The sequence below is a fragment of the Bombus impatiens genome, unplaced genomic scaffold (assembly GCF_000188095.3).
Source record: "Bombus impatiens unplaced genomic scaffold, BIMP_2.2 scf_0197, whole genome shotgun sequence".
Lineage (NCBI taxonomy): Eukaryota > Metazoa > Arthropoda > Insecta > Hymenoptera > Apidae > Bombus > Bombus impatiens.
In genome coordinates this window covers 404946-426766 of record NT_176616.1, presented here as the reverse complement: position 1 = coordinate 426766, position 21821 = coordinate 404946, and the positions used below count along the sequence as shown (strand labels likewise).

Genomic DNA, 21821 nt, shown 5'->3' with positions numbered 1-21821 from the left:
CGCCCCCCACCTCCGATCGTCCGGTAAACTTCTGGTGGGGTACCGCAAACGATCTTCCGTTGGTGCCAGTTCTACCCCCCACCACGCGGCCGCCTCTCCTCCGTCCCCTCCACCGCTTCGGCAACCTACCGAACTCGGTCTTTATCGCTCTACGAGTTTCGTGACATAGTCTACTCGCCTCTCGGCTGCTGCCAGCGCTCTCTCTTTCGCCTTCCCCCCACCAACTCGCTTCCCCGCGTCCATCCGTTCACGCACTCGACCACAGTGGAGGGGATAGCGTTCCCCTCTACGGCGCTATTGAAGCGCGGTGGGGGGAAGTCTTGCGAGGACGCCAAACTAGAAGATCGAACTCTTCGCGTATCTTCTTGCTTTTTTCGCGTCCTTCTTCGTCTTCTTCGCGTACCTCCTCGATTTTTTGTTTCTGTTGCTCCTTTCTCGGTCCAACCATCGATTTCATTCGTTTCTATCTTAACCCCCGTGCTCATTTTTTCCTCTTCTTTTTCTTCTTCCTCCCTTCCTTCCATCCCCACCATACAGCCACGTTACGCGTTGCTATACTTCGCGTTCCACCTTTTCCTTTTCTCTTCCACCGCTTTCTTCCTCCGCTTTCTTTCTCCTCTTCTTTTCTTTTTTTATTTTTATTTTTTTGTTTCCTTTTCTTTGTTTTTTTTTTTTTTTGGCTACGCTCGCTTCCACTTCGATTTTTCGTCTCGAGCAGAACGTTGCCTCCTTCTCCTCGACGCCGTCACGATGGCCGACTGACAACCACTGCCGACGTCCGTTCCTTTTCAGGCTTCTGTCCGCCGGTATATCCTGATTGGCCCTCGCAACCGCGCCGATCGTTAAGATTCGACCAAGTACACCCGCTTCGCCAACTTCCTTCTCGTTGGTGTGCAAGTTTGAACGAAATTGGCTGGGGAACCGGACAGCGATGAAAGTTGCGACCGATCGTCGTCGGGAATTTCGGGGACACGCGAACGATTCCGAGACTTCGTGAACGAGGGGGCGCGTGGCCCCATCGTTCCTTGTTAAAACTTTTTTCTCCCCGGCCAACTTCTTCTCTGTTCGCCGTTAATTATCGTCCCCTGCGCTGATATTTGCATTCGTCGGCGATTCCGCCGAGAAAATCTAATTTTCCTTAGGTAAACCTGCCCTTTCTCGCCACTTTCTTTCTTCGGCCATCTCGCGCTCTCCTTAAGCGTATCCTTCGGCCAGTCGCTGCTAGATGATTTATATTCGGGACGAGACGCGGCTCGTAAATGTCTGCTTACTTTCTCGACGTGCATTGCCTTGTCGTCGATCGCGATCACCGCTGTAAAACTACGTTTCACTTGGATCGTACGGAAAATCCGTCGAAATACCGGTTACTCGAATTTTTATGAATTTACACGTAAATACAATGTAAAAATGTAAGAGTATTTCAAATATCCAAATAGCATGGCGCACTTATCAGGTAAAACGATTGAAGGAAACAATGTAGCTACGATTTGCCGTAAATTGGATCGTTAGAGTACGGAAAATTTGTTAAACAGGCGATGTCAAGTTTGAAAGTAACTTCGCCATTTCAACGAGTAAACATATTTAAATTAAAATTAATTGATTTTGTTCTTTCCACTTCCTTCTACGTGTTCAAGGCATCTCTGCTATTCTCTGTATTTCAATTGTACGACGCTTTCTTTTTAATCACAGCTGTACACCAACCAACCTTCGTACTGTTACTTCTTCTTGCAGACAGAGAATCGGCAGGATGCTGGTGGAAGTATTTCGCACTGCCGCTAACAATGGAACGAAACTTAACGTGAGCGAAGTGATGCACGTGGTGAGGCAGATCGCCGACGATACTGGTAAGTTAAAAACTTATTTATCTGTTAAAATTACACATTCGAAGATACAAAGTGTAACCGAAGCAATTAGAAATCTATCGCGTTCCTTGTCAATTCTAAAGAAAGAAAAGAAAAAGAAGAAGGAAGATTTAAAATGAACAGGTAGAAAATGAAAACGTCGCAATCTTAATTCGACAGTTTACTTTATGATGTGATAAAATCTAAGAATTTTAATTTGGAGATTGCCTTATGCCCGAAACAGACGACTCGAGAAACCTAATTTACTAAATGTTCGTTATACACAGTTTTATTATTCTAAACGTTGCACGTTGTTGGCGTTCGCACATTTGTTTTATTTTACAGCTTCTAAATAAGAAACGAAAGGATTGGAAATAATTCTGAGCCAAATCCTTGACGCACTGCTTGCGCACGTATTTTATAAATTACCTTTCTTTGCTGTCAGACACTGCATCCTCGAGTGTTTTTTATTTTTCCAATTTTCCCGTTTTTTGCTGTCCATTTGTACAACTTATTAACAACGTCGTCTCGAAACGATTTAAAGCATTATCTACGATTTTAATCTGCAATAGCCAAAGTTTATATAGCAAAGTCTACTCTTTAGATGCACGTAAGTTTTATCGTATTTACGTCTTGCATTGAATACGTGTGATTATCGAAAGAGCGATCGATCTTTTACCAATTATCAAAAGACTATCGTATAGCGTTCGCAGATTTCAATGCCTATCGCTTACTCTGTCTATAAAAAAATTCTTTCTATCTATCGGGCAACGAGAAGATCGACAATTTGTACGTTGCCATCGAATCTTCGAAACGTCCATCGTTGCAACTTGTTTCAATCTTACACAGCACTTTTGTTATCTCTGTACTAATAATCACACCGTAGCAAAGTTTTTCTTAGAAAGAAACTTTAATTCCTGCAACCAGGTTTGTTCTTCCTCGCGCGTATATATTTTCGACGAACGGATCCAAAATCCTACACCTCGTCTCGAGTTGCAATTACACCTTTTACACAAATAATTCACCAACCGCGAACCAGACATTTTTCCCTGGTTCCCTCTCGACCATGAAAAATTGAAATGACGCGGGATGTTCCCCAGCTTGCACACACCGGCCTGGAGAAAATTCCTTTTTAGGTGGCGCGCCATTTGTTTTTCCGGTTGCTCAGCCCCGTTTCCTCGAACGAGATACACCGAACGAGACCCGTGGGTGCGGATACGGGGGCAGTTTAAAAATAGAAAGGCCAGGACGCGTTCTTGAGAGAAGACAGAACGTGTTCCGCGTTACCGGTAGGGTAACGTGACGAGGAAGCCAGTTGGGGTTGCAGACGAGGCTGTTGCTCCGCAGTAGGTGACGACAAGATTGTCGCCGCTTCCGGTGTAGCACGCGCCTCACCGGAAGTCTGTCGTGGTTTCTCCGCGCGAGGTATTTATACGAGGACGCTCGCTACGGTTTACTTTTTCGTCTAGCCCACTTCTACGTTACATGGTATTTCGAAACGAAACACCCGACCCAACGGCGAACCTAATGACGATTTTCTTGCTCGAGATATCGCGTTCGCGACCTGTAATTTCAATAACGCGATCCCTTTTTGTCGAAACTCGAACGAGAGATCAAAACGCGTAACGGCGTTGGTCGAAGAATAGTTTATAGTTGGATTTAGAGGCAAAGTGGAGCTTAAAGAGAAGAGAAAAATTCCCTGATCACCTGCTAACGCGAGAAGACTAACACCCAGCAGATCTCACAAAGGATGTATCTTAACAAACACGAAGATGGTACCCCATTGGGGGTAGCCACCCACGTGATAATCAATCGGATAAAAAATTCTACCAAATGTCCAAGTTGGACAAATTGTAAATGTGAAATTTTAAATTAAAAAAAAAAACTTGATAACGAGTTTACCATCGCTGGAAATCACAAAGGTTACGAGTAAGTTTACTAGAAATCTTAAAAACAGGTCAAGAATTTATGTCCTGCTATTTATTCATTAGGAAACGGGCATCGGTTATTAGATTAGAAATACAGCTATTCGGCGATCGACAGCAGATACAGCAAACATCGTTAAATATGGGAAAATACGAGCGGAAGAATTGTGACAGCGATAGGAGAAAATTTTGAGGGGCCATAAAACGCTTGAGAATGACTGGTCGTTTGAAAAATCGATTTATTCCTCATCGTCCTCTGTAAAGATCGAGAATCATCGTTATTGTTCAGGGCGGTTTTCGCAGAACCGAGTGTTCGAAGATCATCTATAACGATCTATGAGTCATCTATGAGTCGATGTGTATCTTGAGCAAACGTTAGCCTAACGAAATCCGAAACACAGAAACGAGAAAGATAGAAAAGGAAAAGATATCTTTGAAAAAGCAATAGCCAGCAACTATGTTAGGTCTTCTTACCTGACCGTTTCGAGGAAACGTGGAAAATGACGCGCCACTGCGTTTTCATCCCACTAATGGCTCTTTTCTTTTCCCAGACCTTCGAAAATACTTTAAGACAGCCGACTTTTAAGACCTGCACGGGACCTCCGTCACGTGAAAAAAATGCTCCTTTTATATTTCTGTGCCACCGCCAGCGTTCTCTTAATACGCCACCTCACCACGACAAAGGGAATCCTTCGAATTGCAAATAAACTCGCCATCGATCGTACCTGGACGCGTGATCGTTATTTCCCGAGCGTTAGCGGACCTAACGTTGGAAAAACACGTACGACCGAGCTTAGTTCGTTGCTTTCCAGCGTCATTCTACGAGACAAGCAAAACAAAGACGATGAAATTCTAGTGGGAAATTCTCTGGACAAATTTTCCGAATTCTCGATCGGTTATCTTGAAACGTGTAAACCAGCTCGCCTAATGTTCACGCGGCGAAACAGTTTATTTTAATGAAAGATCTACGTGATTATCGACAGGGTTGGATATTTTGTCGTTTTAATTGTATTCTTATCGTACGACAGAAATATTAAAAATGTATAATATACGCGGCGTACCTAACTGATATCAATATTCTATATACATAACGTCGGAGTACAAATCAATTATCACACATTCGCGCTACATTACTTGCGAAGAATTAAATACACGTATTTAAGTTACGAAATTTATTGAGCATTTTTTTAAGTTTATCGTGTCTCTTTCATCGTCCAATTGAATTTACCAGGAATAATAATATATATAATAATATATAAAATATTTAGCAAAATAATCTACAATTATCCATAGCTTGATATCGAACTAACAACGAACAATTAGTTACAGTCCTCGCTATCTATACATACTTCTCTATTTCTATTAAAATAATCGTATTGTAAACGCGCCACGTGTCCTACGAGCCATCAGGCGTTTCCCGACAGGGATGCAACTGTCGAGGAAAGGTGCATTCCCGACAGAGCATGATCCCTGACGAGTGTCACATACTGGCTGCACTATTTTTAGGCACGATCTAGACGACTATGGAACATCTTGCTCGTAACACGTGCCGGCATCGGTGTTTTTCCGTGGGCCGATCGAAGCATAGCATAGGGGAAGACAGGAACGAGGAAGAAGAGGGTTGTAGGAAAGAAGATTCAAGACTCGTGACCAGGGGCAAGCGACACGCGCGCTTTTTCTCTACACGTATTTTTGGACTAGCTTCCTCGAGCAGGGACAAATATCGAAAGGGACACGCGCCCCTTTTCCTTTTCGGTAGATCGGGGAAAGAGGACGATGCCAGTTGCGTCGACTAGTTCCCGATTTTTTCCTGCCATATGCGAGGAGGAAATACGCGAAGGCTTAACAGACAACGAAACGGATATTTCCTTTTTCTTTCTTTACCATTTATCTGCTTCGCTTTTTTTTCTTTTCTCTGGAATGACAGGATACAGCTTACGTTCGGGGGAATCTCCTTTCTTTCTTTCTTTTTTTTTTTTTACAGTAAAATAAATTCTATCCCATACAGTTCTATTCTATACGTTGTCGAGAAATACATCAAATTGAATACAAAAAAAAACGTTGATTTACGCCTACCATAAAAAATGTGCTAAAATTTTAACGAAGAAACATGGAGAGTTACGTAAGTTTCATAATTGGGAATGTTCGATAAAAATGGACAAGCCGAGAATGTATCTATTTTTCTGGTGGCGAGAACGAGACAACGATGGCTTCAATAACAATGACTCTTCTAGTTACGCGTTTTCTCTCTCTCTTTCTCGATAAGAATGCAACGAAGCCAATTGTTGCCGTAAAGCGAAAGGGGTTCGAATACTTGTTGTTCCGTGAACGTGGTTTTCACGCGGATCTTGGTGGCGTTTCTATGAATCCGTGCCACTGTTACCGGAGGGTGTCTTCTCATTATTGGCCCGATACGATCGATACCCGAGATCGATCCATCCGTCGTCGCATAACTAGTGTCACGTAAAATTTATGATAAAAAAAGAGTAACTGAGCGATAACTTAACTTGACGGTGCCTTTATAATTTTGTTGGCTTTTATTCACGAAAATGATTAAGTATAATATTACAATGAAGTAGCGAAGTTAAAATAGTTGTTCAAATCAGGGCTAAACTGTACACAAGACTCAAGGCTAAAGGCTAAAGACTAAAGACTAAAGACTAAAGACTAAAGACTAAAGACTTCTCTCGTGGTCGAATGCTTGCAATTTTTACATGTCACGTTTGTAGGTGTTGAGGTACAAAGGGCGGATCCTAATTGCCCTACGTAATGGGGAAAGTGTAATATTGGACCATGTGCAAAGGTCAAGTCAGAACCTAACGGTTCGTTGTCAGATAGTACGGATGACGTGGATTTGGGTATAGTCACACTAGCTTCGTCTTCACGGAACTGCCGAGGGAAAAGTAACTATATGTCGGAGTCAGGTTGGAATTTTGGGGCCTTCGACGAACCTTTACTTACTTTACCGTCACGGATGTAGCTAATGTTTATCGGTACAAATGTGGACACCACAAGAGGCTATGAGTAATAGCGGCGATAGGATGGTCGAGATGATGGTGACAACGATTTCAAGTTCGATAACGAATCCACGGTCCACGGGATGACCGGTATCAACGTAATACACGATTCGGGTAATTTTCTCGATAACTCAATCGGCAATTCGTCCAACCACTCACTAACCAAGTAACTAACTCTAACTCTCACTCTAACTCTCTCAATCCGAAAGAGGCTGCCCTTATATACTCCTGTCCCTGCTTCTTGGGTTAATCTTTGTTTCAAGGAGAGCCATATAATCATTTCATACCTCTGTCAGGTACATGTCCCTTCCGTGACCGTGGCTACGTTTAGTATGAGTACCGCTATGTCACTTAGAGCCCGAACCCATGGTCATAAAGCCATATTGGAACATTAGAACTATTTCTTATTGTTATTACTTAAGTGCAGCTATAGTAAAAGTCTGGACTAGGGTATTGGGTTTTTCCCAACATTCCGGATGGGAAATCCCGATGTTCTTTCATCTCTGGCATATATAACGATCACGAACACGTTTCTAATTATCAATCGCGGACGAAGAGTTATTTCAATTAGCAGATAATAATTGTACGAGTTGCACGACGATCAATGAATTCGAGAATCGTGCATCGTGTTTCGGTTTAATTTTGACCCGAAGACGAATTTGTCGTATCTCAGTTTTGTTTTCGTTTTAATTAAGAGAAGTATTTTTAACGTTTTAAGAATATCTATAGCGCAACATTGAAGGGAGAAATCATTTATATTAATAACGAGTGCCATAATAAGAAGATAAAACTGATTAAAAGTTCGGTACTTTTTCAAAATGCGTTGTAATTAATTCATAGCCAATTAATATTCGCGAGACGTAAAACGAAGTTTTGCACCTCCGAATACGAAACTTATGCTTCTCTCTCTTTTCCGATAAATACCGACAGTCCATCGATTTACGCGGTCGGAAAATATAATCTTCGATAATCTTTGTCTGAATCAATCGTGTTGTCGACGATAACGAGATTCCCAGCGAGCGCTTTTAACCCGAAACGTTTAGGATAAAAGCGAAACAGAACTTTGAAAATAAGTTAAACGACGAATATGGTAACTTTGAGTCAATTAAGGAAAAAATTGATTGCCTGGAAATATGGATACGGACAAAGACGATGAATAGAATTTGTTTCAGCTTTTGTACGATTCTATGTATCCAATTTATTTGCGAACCTATATGATATAAATACTTTTGTAACTTCGATTTCCTCTACAGTATTTTCTCTCTTTTTCTTGTATTAGCCGATTTCCTCTAGGTACGCGATTTTTATCCGCGTAAAAAGGATTATGTATATGGAACGAACAGCACGTAAATCCAGAGTGTACAATTAAATATCGAAGCTGCCTGCCATCGATTCTTTCTTTTTCACATTTAAAAGATTATGAAACGGTAAAAAGAAATACAATTGACTAGTTGGAAAATGCGTGAGAGGAACGCAGGAATGTTACCACGTTCCTAGAATCCTCTAAAAATATCGGCGCCAAAGACCTAAATCACGTGGGCCGGATAGGAACCAAAAGAAGAATCAGCTTTTCAAACACAGTGTTGGCCAGTCTTAATATCGGCTACGATCGACAATGGACCTTCGTCCCTTCGAAGAAACGATCGACGAGATGAACGAAAACGAACGTGGCTCGAAAGAAGACGAAAATTCCAGGGGTAAATAATCGGTGACGCTTAATTCTGAAGGAACGCAGTGGGATATTTTTGGCGGGATCTCGTGTCCTGGATAGAAGGCGCAAGGATGCAGTAGGCGGAGAAAAAGAAGATAAGACCCAGCGCGTGATTAATGGACTGGGGCTGCGTGGCAAAGAGAAAAATGCCAGAGGGTGGGGACAAGATCGAGCTTCTTGTTCGCGTTTCGTCGGCTAAAACCGGCGGCACGAAGGGCGGTTGCGTCAACGTGGGAGGAAACGATGGAAGAACCGATCATGGAACTCGCTGGGAAACGGGATACGAGAGGGGAGGGAAAAGCGAGCACGTGCTCGGATCGTGGGCCTCACGAAGTACGCGCGAAGCAATCCGAAAACGAACGAGCCCCGTTTTGTACGCGATCCCCTATCCCCTCTCCTACTCGCTCCCTCGTTGGGCCTTGCAGTCGAGTGGTGGGGAGATTACTACCCTTCCTGTCCTCCCTACCACTGGAAAAGTTCGACAAATGGGGAATGTGCATTTCCCGCGATCAACTAACCGACGAAACACTCAGTGTCACCCACGCTCTTCAATGGAAAGGTGTTGCTGCTGTTGCCGAGTTTTCTTCATTTCTGACGACTATGAAACAGCCGAAGTATTTTCTCGTCATGCAGTGTCTTTCGGGTGTGTGATAGTGTTGTGTGTAAATCGCGCGTCGTCCTGGATTCCACATTTCATCTTTCTGTTTCGTCCTCTTCCGCCTGGATTACATCGCATTTACTTTCAAAGTTTTTTCAATTTTTAGTAGTCTAATATTTAACGGAAAATCGAGGTTTAGGAGTCGAGAGATTTCCAAACCGTAGCGTCGTTCATAAAATTCGAAGATAATTCGGTCTTAACAGTTTCCTATTATTTTTCCCTGTATCTTTAAACGTGGAAGGGGCTTGGAGAAATTTTAACGCGTCGAGAGTGCAACTGAAATCGATCTGTGATAATGACGTCGCAGGAAGCCAAGTATTTGACGATGCTGACTAATACGTAAAACAAACATGATGGTATGTACGTTCTCTCCTTCTCTATTTATTTTTTATATCTTTCTAGAATGTTTGAAATTGTACATTGAATATCCTTAGAATATGCCTGTATTCAAAATTTGAAACATACAATATATATTTCCGTAAACATTCCATCAAACGCTACTTCCAAGATACTCGGTCGACGTAATTTGTACTTGTTGTACGTGACCAGTCGAGCTAATCCGATGATCCTTCGACTAATAAACAAACGGGACATTTCCATTCTTCAAAAGCATATTGTTAATGGGAAGGTGCGAAGCTTTTCCTGATCAACAATAACGCTGATATGTGCCAGGCCTTTCTTTTTCGTTCAGGTATTTCTACGAAAATGCCTATTGGGGTAATAAAAACGGCCAAGGTCGAGAAAACGCCGAAGAATGGTCCCTTGCCTTTCCCTCCAGTTTTTCTCGCTTTCGATGCACGAATGGCTGACGGTTAGCGGCCGATCGTGAGTTGCAAAGAAACGATCGAATTCCTTCATAGAAAACGCCGGCAGTTCTTTCCTCGTCCAAAGAATCGATGGATCACAGCGCAGGTCTTCTCCCTTTTCTTTCCTACGTGTTTTTCTTCTTTCTATTTCGATAGGAATTTTTATTCCTCCCCGGGAGAAATAACGTTAGATTCGTAGAAATCCCATTCACTATTCCTGAATATTCCGTGATTAATTATTTGAGGGAAATCTAACGAATATCGCCGATTCGATCGTATCGGCGCCGATTAAAATAAATTTGCATTTGTCTGCTCAGCCTGTTCATCGTTGAATTCTTTTCAATAGGATGACGGAGGATCACGTTTGTTTCACAAACAAATTACTTCTGCCGTTTTACAAAAACGATTATACTAACGACTGTATTACATTGTCGCTATTTGAGTCGCTTATCCGCCACATAGGTCGACTCCGCGAAACAAAAAGTAGACAAAAATTGATAAAATTATGTACGATAAGCGATCGCACGAATGCTTTGACATTTGAAAAAGCATAGTTACCCACTTTAATCTGCAATCGATTCGTGTTAATCGTAATCAACTTACGATCCAGAATTCGATCTGGACGGTGGTCGTTGTAGAGTGTTTTTTAAACAAACTGAAAATAGATGAATATAGGAAAAGCAATATATAAAAGCAAAAAGAATAAAATTTAAGCGATGAAAAATTATTTCTGATTTCAGATGCGCAAATCGGGCTGGACCTGATGGAGCACATACCGCACGTGGTGATGATCTGCCACGAGACACCCCATCTATTCGACAATATTTTTCACAATCATCTCCTCGACATCATTATCAGATACTTACAAGATCAAGACAACCAGGTGAATATTTTGATCACGTTTCTCTACGCGGTTGATCGTCAAAGCTTTCTTCCATCGATAAGCATCTTTTCTTTTTATGATTTACATCGATTTAGAAATACTTTTCGATAATCGCTTCCTTCTCTTTCGAAACCTAGCGGAAATCGTGTTCTTTCCGCAGGCGGCAAAGAATTTAATGCCTCGTTAACGAATTCTAATTTTCGTTTTTTTTTCTTTTTTTTTTTATTGCCTCAGGTACGAATGATGGCCCAGACAGCGGTGTTGACGCTAACGAAGAAGGGTCTCATCGATAACACCACGATAGAGGGCAAGCTGTGTCCCGTTATAGAAACCCTCTGTACGTCCATCGATTTGCTTAACTCTGGCATCTCCGTAAGTTTCTATGTTTTTTTTTTTTTTCATTTCTTTCTTTCCCTTTTTTTCTTTTAAATCTTAAATTTGTTGCCGTAACCTACACCACCTAATGTGGTTACATCCATGGTACGTTATATCCATTGATATTTTTTAAGAAATATATTATGAAGGACAATAGTGATCGCCGACGTCCTCTTCGATTAAAATGTCCCACCTATCGTTTCGAAATAATCCGGCAAACTGCGGTTTTATTTTTCTTTCGTGTCTTTTAAAATAGTTAATTATATATACGATTATATTAGTATTAGAGTATTAGAGTAGTATTAGAGTATATTATATATACGATTTCAAACACTTCGACGTGCGTGGAAAAATGAAAACGCTAGATCGGACATTTTCGACAAACCATTCGTACGATCAAATTAGAAAACTCTAACAAAAATCGTAATCTCTCGTCTCGTCGCAATGTTCATAGCCCGCGATTATTGCGTGTTCGAGGTGGAATCGCGCGTTGAGAAAACGAGTGGAATGAAACCTACGCAGAATCATTGTGCAGTTCTTTCTCTACCCCGCTGTTTCTTCCACGTTCTATTTTAACATTCTATCAGGCACCGGTGTAGTTTAACGAGTTTTCTCATTTTAATGCGTTCAAACGAAGCGTAGCACGATCGTCGACGTCGTTTAATTAAAGAATACGTATGTAAAGAATTACTCAAGGGTAAACGTGTGTCCATTGAAAGTACGGCAGCGTGGTGAAAAACAAGGCAAGACGGGTTTCTCGCGTCTAGCATTCTTGATCCATTCGGCTCGACCACGCTTCCATCGTATGCAAGCAAGTGTATCGCCGACTATCCGGAGCAATAGGTGTATCGAGTTTGTGTCGTGTTTATGGTCGTTGGACCTTACGCCGCCCTCGTTCCAACGGATTCCGCCTGAAAGACATGGGTAGTGAGATGTTCTCACGCTATCGCGTCTCACTATCTTGTCTTTCATCCGGCGTTCGTTCTACTACGACGTTCGCCAACGACCAAACGAGACCTGATCTATACGTCCGAGGGAAATTGGGATTTTTAACGCTTTTCATTTCGTACTGAGCGTTTATCGATTCTGTCAGAGAGATCCCTAACGCTTTAGTAGACACCGTATGTCATTGCAGAGGCCTTCTCCATAGAAGATGCTTTTCGATATCATCTCCTTTATACACGTGATTTCATTACTCGAGTAGGTACGCGATTAATTGTAAACAGGAAACGACTTGCTTCTATAAGTTCGTCATTTATCGCGGAATGACAGGAATAACGATCGATTTTAAAGTAGGAATCAGTGAAGAGTTAGCGAGCTCTTTTCAGGTGATATCGACGAGAAACAGAAGAGTTTACGAGAACAAGCTGGCACCTCTTCGACGAGGACATGCTTTTACCATCAAAGTTGGTTTGTCATAGAGTTCGACTATCACAGCCAGCTTTGATGAGCAAAATTGTGTCCGTCCACGACGCACGATTCGACGGAGAAAATCGGAAAAGGAAAGGGCGAGGGGAAAGCCAAAAAAAGGGCGGAGAAACGGAAGAGAAACGTAGAAATAATTAGCAGAGAGAACGAGAGAAAACGGAAAACTGAACGCGTCGTTTGTATCTCTCGCGGAATTGAGGGACGACGAAAACGAACGATCCGCGAGAGAGGAACACACGTACGAAGAGAGAGAGAAAGAGAGAGGGAGTGAGAAAATCGACATGAAGAGAGAAAGAGAGACGGTGGAACACGAACGTTGTACCCGAGCACAGCCACCGAAATGAAAATACCTTTTGCGGTCCGATACATCAAATTGGTTGTGGAATGTTTCGAGTCATATCACAGCCATTTTGTTGAGTTTGGCCCGCAGAATCGATCGTCAGGGAGCATATTCGTGTGCGCTGTACGAGTGCACTTGGTGCCCCCGCTTAATTAATAATCACCCACGTCGTCGATGGACACCTAAAGGTATAGCGAATGAACGACGTGTGTGCGTAACTTTTACGATCTTCTAATTTTTACCCTCATTTTTCCGTCTCACGTTGCATACACTCGCTCCTCTAGTACTGTTCTGGATTACGATCGAGACCGCAGCTTCTTTCACCGTACGATCGTCACGAGAAGACGAAGAACGAGGCGAAGTGACCGCAGAAGGGGCAAAACTACAGAAAAGGAGAACAACGCGATCCAATCGTCAAATTGGTTGTGGCGTGTTGCTTTTGGAAATGTCATATCACAGCCATTTTTGACGATTTGGATCGCCGTTTCGTGCAACGTGTCGTGTCTTCTATTCGATGCAGCGTCCTATCAAACCGTATTGAACGTAACGGTGCTAGGAAATTATAGATATATAAAAATACTACACACACAGGACATATAGAAGCTTGTTTCTCGCAGCTTTTAGGATTTTAGGAAGGTTCGCAGGATAGAAATGACGCGGACGCGTCGCTCACAAAGTGGTTGTGATATGCTGATGCAAGCGTTCATATCACAGCCAGCTTTGATGAGCGCGGCGACGCGTTTCATCGACTGTTTTTTTGATGTTCAATATGATTGGAAATGTAAGATCGTCCGTTAGTCAACAACTTCTAGCGTGGATCTCGGTATCGATTTTCCTTTATCGTATCGAGGTAAAACTTGGTTTTCTGTAAAAGCAAGGGAAACGTCGTCTCACCTTTACGCTCGCAGAGAGATCCATTCTCGATCATCCTTGAAGCATCTTCTATGGGTGGCGTGGCCGTTTTCCCGCGAAATACAGCGTTCCATCGAGAGCCATTTTAAAGAAAAACATTTCCGATCGCCTGTCCCGATACGGAGATCGACTCCTCGCGCGTAGTTTCCACTTTCGGCAAAGGCTTTGCACTCTTTCATAGTCGACTTCCTCTCATGGGTTCACAGGATTCATGAAGGACGTGATCGCGTTTATTGAACGACGATTTCCAGATGACTTCCTTATTCGTGATCCACGATGATTGCCGTACACTACGTTTACCTTCGATTCTTTTCTTTTACCGCTTTTTAACTAAATGTAAATAATATAATTATATACATATATATACAGTGCCTACAGAAAAGGACTTTGTGCACAGACTTATCATTCGTTGAAACGTTTTGTTTCTTTTAGCAGATTACACATTTCATTTTCATAAAATGTTACTAAATGTAGAAATTATAAAATTGTATAAAAGTTAATATACTTGATCGATCGCTTTATAAATACAGTACTAAATTCAGTTATGTGCAAATACTTTTCGTAGCCACTGTGGTGTATAGAAAGTGGTAAAAATTGAATAGACAGAATGACAATGAACAATGATAAAGATTTAACGATACGTACGATCCAAGGATTTGATGTACTGCTAGAAAGATACTTGATAATCTTAATCTATGAGGCTAACGCTTAACAGAAAAGAAAAGTAAAGTAGGACAAAACGCAATGCGCGTACGCGGTCACGATCGTCGAACGACGATAGGATGATTCACCTCTTTCTAATTCGTTTGATCGTTGCACAATGACCTTCTGATTCGTGCAGATGCGGGCGCCAAAGGAGGTACTCGAGCATCGTCGCGAAACGATCGATCTTCCGCGGTTGTCTCGGACACGTTTGATCCTCTAGCTACCGGCCAGCATCTACCACGCTATTGATGTATGTATCGTACCTGTTGTTTTGTTTTCCAGGTATTTAAGAGGCGCGAGTTCGACTGTTCCTCCTATCAGAGTGGTTGTGATGTGGTGACTTGGACTCGTATCACAGCCAGCTTTGATGAGCGGAACGGTGCGGTTTATAACTCCGTTCACTGCGATCTTAAACCACGCAGACGATGTCGCAAACACGTTTTCCTTTATTTTATGTTTCTTTTGAATTAATTAATCGTATACACACGGAAGCAACTGTAAAAAACGTGTGCGTATTTGTACATTGTTTCCTTTGATTTTCTTTGTTACCGACTTGTTTTCTATCGGATCACGTTTGCTTTGCCATCGAAAATCCGAAAATTCACCAGATATATATCGTATTTGTATATTATTATCGCAGCTCATGTGCAAGATGGCACCGCTCATTGGCAAAGAGCTGACAGAAAAGATCTTTCTGGACAGATACATCGCCCTCTGCGAAGACAAGGAATTCTATACGAGGAAATTCTGCGCGTCGCACCTTGGGGAACTTTGCGCCGCTGTCGGCAGGAAAACTCTTTTTCGGAAATTGGTGAGTCTCTTCACGCGAACCTCTCCCTCCATGTAGAAACTAACAAACGCTTGACATTTTACTTTTTAAATTCATTTGCAATTTCATTCGATCGAAAAGAATGCATGGCATGGCGATTCCCCCTAAAAAAGAGACTTATAATTTCTTCGATGAAATTGAAATTTTCTAAAATCTCAGGCTGTTGAGCATACGAAAAAATAAGAATTGTTCGTTCTTTTAATTTCTTCTTTCTCCCGCAGTTTCCAATATTCGTCGATCTGTGCAGCGATAAAGTGTGGGGTGTCCGGAAAGCGTGTGTAGACGTTATGATGCCAGTCTCATGCTGCATGACCCTTCAGCATCGTCGATTACTATTGGCAGAGCTTCTGGCCACGCATCTTAACGACGAGTCGAAATGGGTGCGAATGTCTGCCTTTCAAATTTTAGGACCATTCATATCCACGTTCGCGAAACAGTTTACCGAAGTAACTTATAATCAACACGGCGAGCTAGTGTTTACCAGCCAACAAGATAATCGTTTCAGGTATAAAAAGCTGAAAGTTTTTACCTTCTACTTGGTCGACTCTGTTCACAGACTCGCGTTGTAATATCCGTTTTATTTGTTCCCCTCTGTTCTTCTTATTCTGTGCTCTCGTTGCTTCCTTTTATTTTCTCGTCGACTCTCCCGCTTCGTTTATCACGCTCGCATTTCCCTTACGAACATAGAAAAAAGAAATAACGCGGATCAACGACGTGTTTTTACAGTATAAGGTACTCGTACGAGGGAATATTTCCTACTAAGTGCGCGATACGGAGTCACACGCTCGACATGGAGGACCATAATTCTAAGGATAACTTCAATTCGTCTGTGATAATACAAAAACCAATTTTAGAGGACGACGAGGACGAGTCGCAGGAGGATATCTCCACAATGAGAGCTTATAAGTCGAAGGTACGACACGTCCGTAAGTAACGAAACGACGCGGTTCGCGAGCTCATTTGCCTTTCAATTTCCTTGAAAATAGCCATTAACGTGATTCGATTTCGCTCTCCAGTTACAATGGTAACGAGTCATAAACGGGATTGTGCATTCTTAAAACGTGCTTCAGATAGTCGCCCCTTGTTCGTTTTACCTTCTACTTGGTCGACTCTGTTCACAGACTCGCGTTGTAATATCCGTTTTATTTGTTCCCCTCTGTTCTTCTTATTCTGTGCTCTCGTTGCTTCCTTTTATTTTCTCGTCGACTCTCCCGCTTCGTTTATCACGCTCGCATTTCCCTTACGAACATAGAAAAAAGAAATAACGCGGATCAACGACGTGTTTTTACAGTATAAGGTACTCGTACGAGGGAATATTTCCTACTAAGTGCGCGATACGGAGTCACACGCTCGACATGGAGGACCATAATTCTAAGGATAACTTCAATTCGTCTGTGATAATACAAAAACCAATTTTAGAGGACGACGAGGACGAGTCGCAGGAGGATATCTCCACAATGAGAGCTTATAAGTCGAAGGTACGACACGTCCGTAAGTAACGAAACGACGCGGTTCGCGAGCTCATTTGCCTTTCAATTTCCTTGAAAATAGCCATTAACGTGATTCGATTTCGCTCTCCAGTTACAATGGTAACGAGTCATAAACGGGATTGTGCATTCTTAAAACGTGCTTCAGATAGTCGCCCCTTGTTCGTTCGACTGTGAAATACAACCAGTACAATTTTTTTTTTTTTTTTTTTTTTTAAGACACACATAAAAAATGATCTCGTGAAATTTCTTTCAGATACAAAGGAAACAGTTAAAGAACGACCAAACGCTGGACCACACGGAAAACTTTAATTCGTTTCTATACTACTACGTAGAGCCAGACCTTCCACTGGACGACGAGCTCGTCGAAGCTGCCAGAAGATCCGCGGCGCAGAACAATGTAGACCGGAAGCCGTTGATCAGCACTACAGCGTCCAGTAAAGCGTCGTCGTTAGACGCTGCTCTAAAAGAAGACAAATACGCGGCAGACGATATCAAGAATTTCAACGATCAAGAGATCGTTCCTCAGCACCTGATCGATTCGTTCTTGTCGATGGCTGAGCCAGAACAATGTTCCGGAGACATGAGCCCCGGAGATATTCCTCATCATTGCGCATTTAGTTTTCCCGCTGTTGTACTCACGTTAGGAAGGGAAAATTGGCCATACCTGAAGCAAGCTTATCAGTCTTTGGCAAGCGCTAATCAATGGAAAGTGAGGCGCACGTTAGCCTCCAGTATTCACGAAATCGCCATAATTCTAGGAGAAGAACTCACTATCACTGATCTCGTACCGATCTATGATGGATTTATCAAAGATCTGGATGAGGTCAGAATAGGTATACTCAAGCATTTGGCGACGTTTTTGAAGATACTCAAGCCTGCCGTTCGGCTCCAGTATTTACCAAAACTGAGGGAATTCCTCACCACCGATAACGAGTGGAACTGGAGATTTCGAGAGGAACTAGCCACTCAGTTGTTGGACATTGTGAATCTGTTTGATCCTGTAGACGTTACCCGGTTTATCGTGGAACTAGCTATCGATCTACTACGCGACAAATACGCTGCTGTGAGACACGTTGCTCTCTCTTTGGTACGATTTTATATACTTTCTATATACTATGTAAATTGTCTAGCCTAACGCTACTCAATAATATTTGTCTTATGTCTTTGCTTTGTCGTATCTGTACAGGTGACACAAATAGTAGCACATCTTTCTAACGACAGACGCCTTGAAAAAGGGCTATTTCGAAAGCTCAAGTGTCTCGTTTTCACAAGGAATTGGGTTAGAAGACAGATGTTTGCCTTCGTGTGCGCCAACCTGATTTCGAAAAACGCCATTAGCGGGTATAAATTTTCGCAAGAAATGTTACCTACTTTGTTGCAAATATCTTCCGACAAAGTACCAAACGTGAGACTAGTTGTGGCGAGGACTTTGTCAAAGAACGTTATTCCTATGGGATGTAAGTATTTATTTGTAATCTTCTTCAGATAATTGCGTTACGAGAGAACTTCGAATTCATGTTCAATAAACGGGTGTTTCGATTTTTAGCAGAATGGTTGGGAGTGAAGCAGGCGGAAGAAGTAGAGAATAGGCTGAGAGAAATGAGATTAGATCCGGATAGGGACGTTCGAGTTATAGCCGGCGGCGAGGAAAACGTCCCATCAGATATGTTGTTGCCACCGAAAACTAAACAGCCGTGGGACATATTTTAACGAACTCAGATTTCGTGAGAATCAAGTTGTAATTATTTCCTGCCATACGAATCAATTTTATACCGGACTGCCAAGAAAGGAAATGGGATAAAAGAAATTTCGTACGAATGTTCTTCCATACGTGAATTATCTTTGTAAATGTAAGAAGAAAATTAATTGGATGGAAGAGATAAGAATTTCGTTATACCGATAGAGAATACGAGATGCAAGGGTTTCTTTAAAGAATAAGTTGGTGTATCTATGATGTAAAAATGAGCTCAAGTTTTAAACAAAGAAACAAGACTTGTACCGTTTAGTGCAGTCAACATAGAAAAAAAGTGCAACTTAGCGTTGTCGTTACGACCAAGGGACCGACAATTTCCGCGCCCCTTTAGACTAAGACAGATTATAAGTATCAATGGTCAAAAGACATTACGCAGTTATATAAGAGTGTGTGTGCATGTTTAAAAGGAAGTGAACGTACACTGCCGCTGAGTGCTAGGACACTTGTTTAATTGTAAGAAATATCTGTAAAAAGTTATGAAATCATTACTGAATTTTACTAAATTTTATGTATTCCATTTTGTACCGTATTAGAGAATATATTTTAACAAAAATTTATTAAATTTTTCATCAATCATAATAAAAATATGATTGTTATCTATCCATCTATCCACCAAGTGCTTTTGTAACTGCATCTACAAGCTTAGTAGCTTGGCTACTAATATTTTTTATTGTTTCAGGCCTAATATTATTCCATTCCATTTCGAAATGTTCCTATAAATATTCTTCCAATCTGGGATATTTTATTCGGATTTTATCTGAATGATCTCATAATTTTTCTATGGGGTTCAAATCAGGAGATTGGTGACCATTCTATTATTTACGCATTAGAACTTTCCTGTAAGTGATTTTCACATATTTTAAAAAAATGTATACGATCCTTAACATGCACAAATATTCGATATACGAAAGGCACTAATGTGCAGGATCTTTTTTAAAATATAATTTGTTTTTAACGATTCTCCTGTTGTTTCCTATACGTACAATCTCTCCATTTGAATTCAACCATTTCAATTGTAGACTCATCAGAATCAATCTTGCGGTGTCGACTTTTCTGGTACTTAGTTTATGCCAATAGCGACTGGCATCTCTTCTTTATTATTAATGTTAGAAACACCATCTCTGAAATTATAACGGTTCATCGCTATGGAATTGTTTCCCTATCTGAAAATCGATACAAGTAGTTTAAGGTGCATATTTCTTCGCAGCGGCTACGACAGACAGAATGCTGTTAATTTCACCTGTAGTTCATTCTTATCAAGGTTCATATTCCTGAAGAAATTATTGTCACTATCATAAAGGAGCGGGTTACGTTTTATCCTTAATAATAATTTTTTCACTGCCATTGAAATTGTTTCATTCTTAATTGTATTTATTTCCTCAATCGTTTCGGAGGCTGTTACTTTTATTTCTCTTAAGCTTTCAATAAAGCTTTGTATATATGTTTTCTGGACCTCCCAGGTCTTTTTACAGACGGATAGTGTCCTATGCTGTTACCCGAAATTTTATCACGTTGGATAATGATTCTAAATATTTGTATAATATCTGAAGAATCTTTTTCACTATAAATGAAAGAGGAAAGTTTTAGAAACCGTCCACACGTAACATAATACAGCGTAGGCACACCGCATATACTTTTAATTATATAAGTTCCTTAAATAATATAGTTAAGTTCCTTAAATAATTAAATTTTTCAATTTTTAATACTCTTATATAAATAATACTCTACCACAGGTTCATTAAAAATGAACAAATGTCCTAATACATTCGCGTGGCAGTGTATGCGTGATTTAGTACTCGCGTGTATGTATGTGATTACCATTGTGATCAATTTGTATTTGTAAGCGGTCTCTTGGACAAACCGAATATTAATTATTAGAGATATCGAATAAAGGCGGGACCTCTTGTTCTTTAGTAAACAGTCATAGCACGTTTTCTTCAGCCTCGCAATCATTGTTATCGCCTTTTCTCCAATATTAATTTTCGCTTATCGAACTAAAAATTATTCCGAAATAATTCCTGCGATCAGAGGAATTTACTTTGTAATTTTATACCGGTTGGATGACTCAAGTTTTCGTGCTATGATTCGTAAACTCTATTCATTAGTAAATACTCTTACGTTGAAGAAATGGAATGTGAGAACTTCTAGACTGTCAAGAGCAAGAAGGAAAAAAAAGAGAAGAAATTTATATTAGATCCTCTGATTATCGCGAAGTGGTAAATCGTATTGGAGTTCATTCGATTCAAATTGCTTGTATTTTGTATATATCATTGAATCGTTTCGTGAAGATACGGTGTGTAACGAAAAAAGGAACGAGGTATGCAATGGATCGTTTACGAAGCTATTTGTGGTGAGGTTATGTGGAATATTCTGCACTCTATATTCGCAATCAAAGATAGCTCTACGATGCTACAACAAAATTATTCTGAACAATAATCTGCAAATTTTAGTCTATAAGACCGCGATGTGCGCCTCTAGACACGGTGGTGCCTGATTAGACGTGAAAAACTGTGCTTACGACCGTCCCGTGTTGCGTCAATTTCACGACTCATAACTTACCGATTTGGTGCAACCGGGATGACAGTTACTGTGATCTTTGCCTACGCGTGATCACGTAGGTGAATTTATATCATCTCATTGTAGATACGTAAATATTGTAAACACAGATTTTTGTTAACCCGTTCCACCTTTCCGACATACAATAAGGATCTTTGTTAACCCGTTCCTTCTCCCCAACTTAAATTAAGGGATTACGATTTACACGAAAAATGTTTCCAGAGCCTTACATTTAGAAACTTTTTAGCGATTTGTATATTAAATACCACGAAAAGGAAATCATGTTTATACGATTTACACGATAATACTAGGTTATAAGCAACAAAATATGAACGAGGAGAAATGAGTGGTTGTTGAATAAAGGATATGTACAATAGGAGGTTTAACGAGTGTAAAAAAGAGAATACGTGTGGACCGTAGACAAAAGAATACAATGTGATCCGATGAATTATGTGATTGTACATTTGCGAAACAACTGTTATGAAATGGTACCACTAGATATTTGTGAGTAACCCCAATATTTTATCCACCGCCGCTAATATTTTGTGATGTTTTAAATTAAAGAAAAAAGCAAAAGTGAAATATTGCGTCG

At 41.0% G+C, this 21821-nt stretch overlaps 1 protein-coding gene across 5 annotated transcripts in view; it reads left to right on the top strand.

The window, feature by feature from the left end:
* LOC100741134 (serine/threonine-protein phosphatase 4 regulatory subunit 1) overlaps positions 1-20014 on the top strand; it is a 158280-nt gene extending 138266 nt beyond the window's left edge. For all 5 annotated transcript variants that reach the window (XM_012382885.3, XM_024366077.2, XM_012382886.3 and 2 more), the window contains 9 exons: positions 1732-1844; positions 10699-10841; positions 11076-11213; positions 15242-15412; positions 15652-15935; positions 16157-16343; positions 17174-18007; positions 18107-18377; positions 18467-20014. In XM_012382885.3, the coding sequence (XP_012238308.1) occupies positions 1732-1844; positions 10699-10841; positions 11076-11213; positions 15242-15412; positions 15652-15935; positions 16157-16343; positions 17174-18007; positions 18107-18377; positions 18467-18630 (2305 nt within the window). In that variant the 3' untranslated portion in view covers positions 18631-20014. The remainder of the gene's footprint in view (positions 1-1731; positions 1845-10698; positions 10842-11075; positions 11214-15241; positions 15413-15651; positions 15936-16156; positions 16344-17173; positions 18008-18106; positions 18378-18466) is intronic.
* Positions 20015-21821: the final 1807 nt, after the last annotated feature.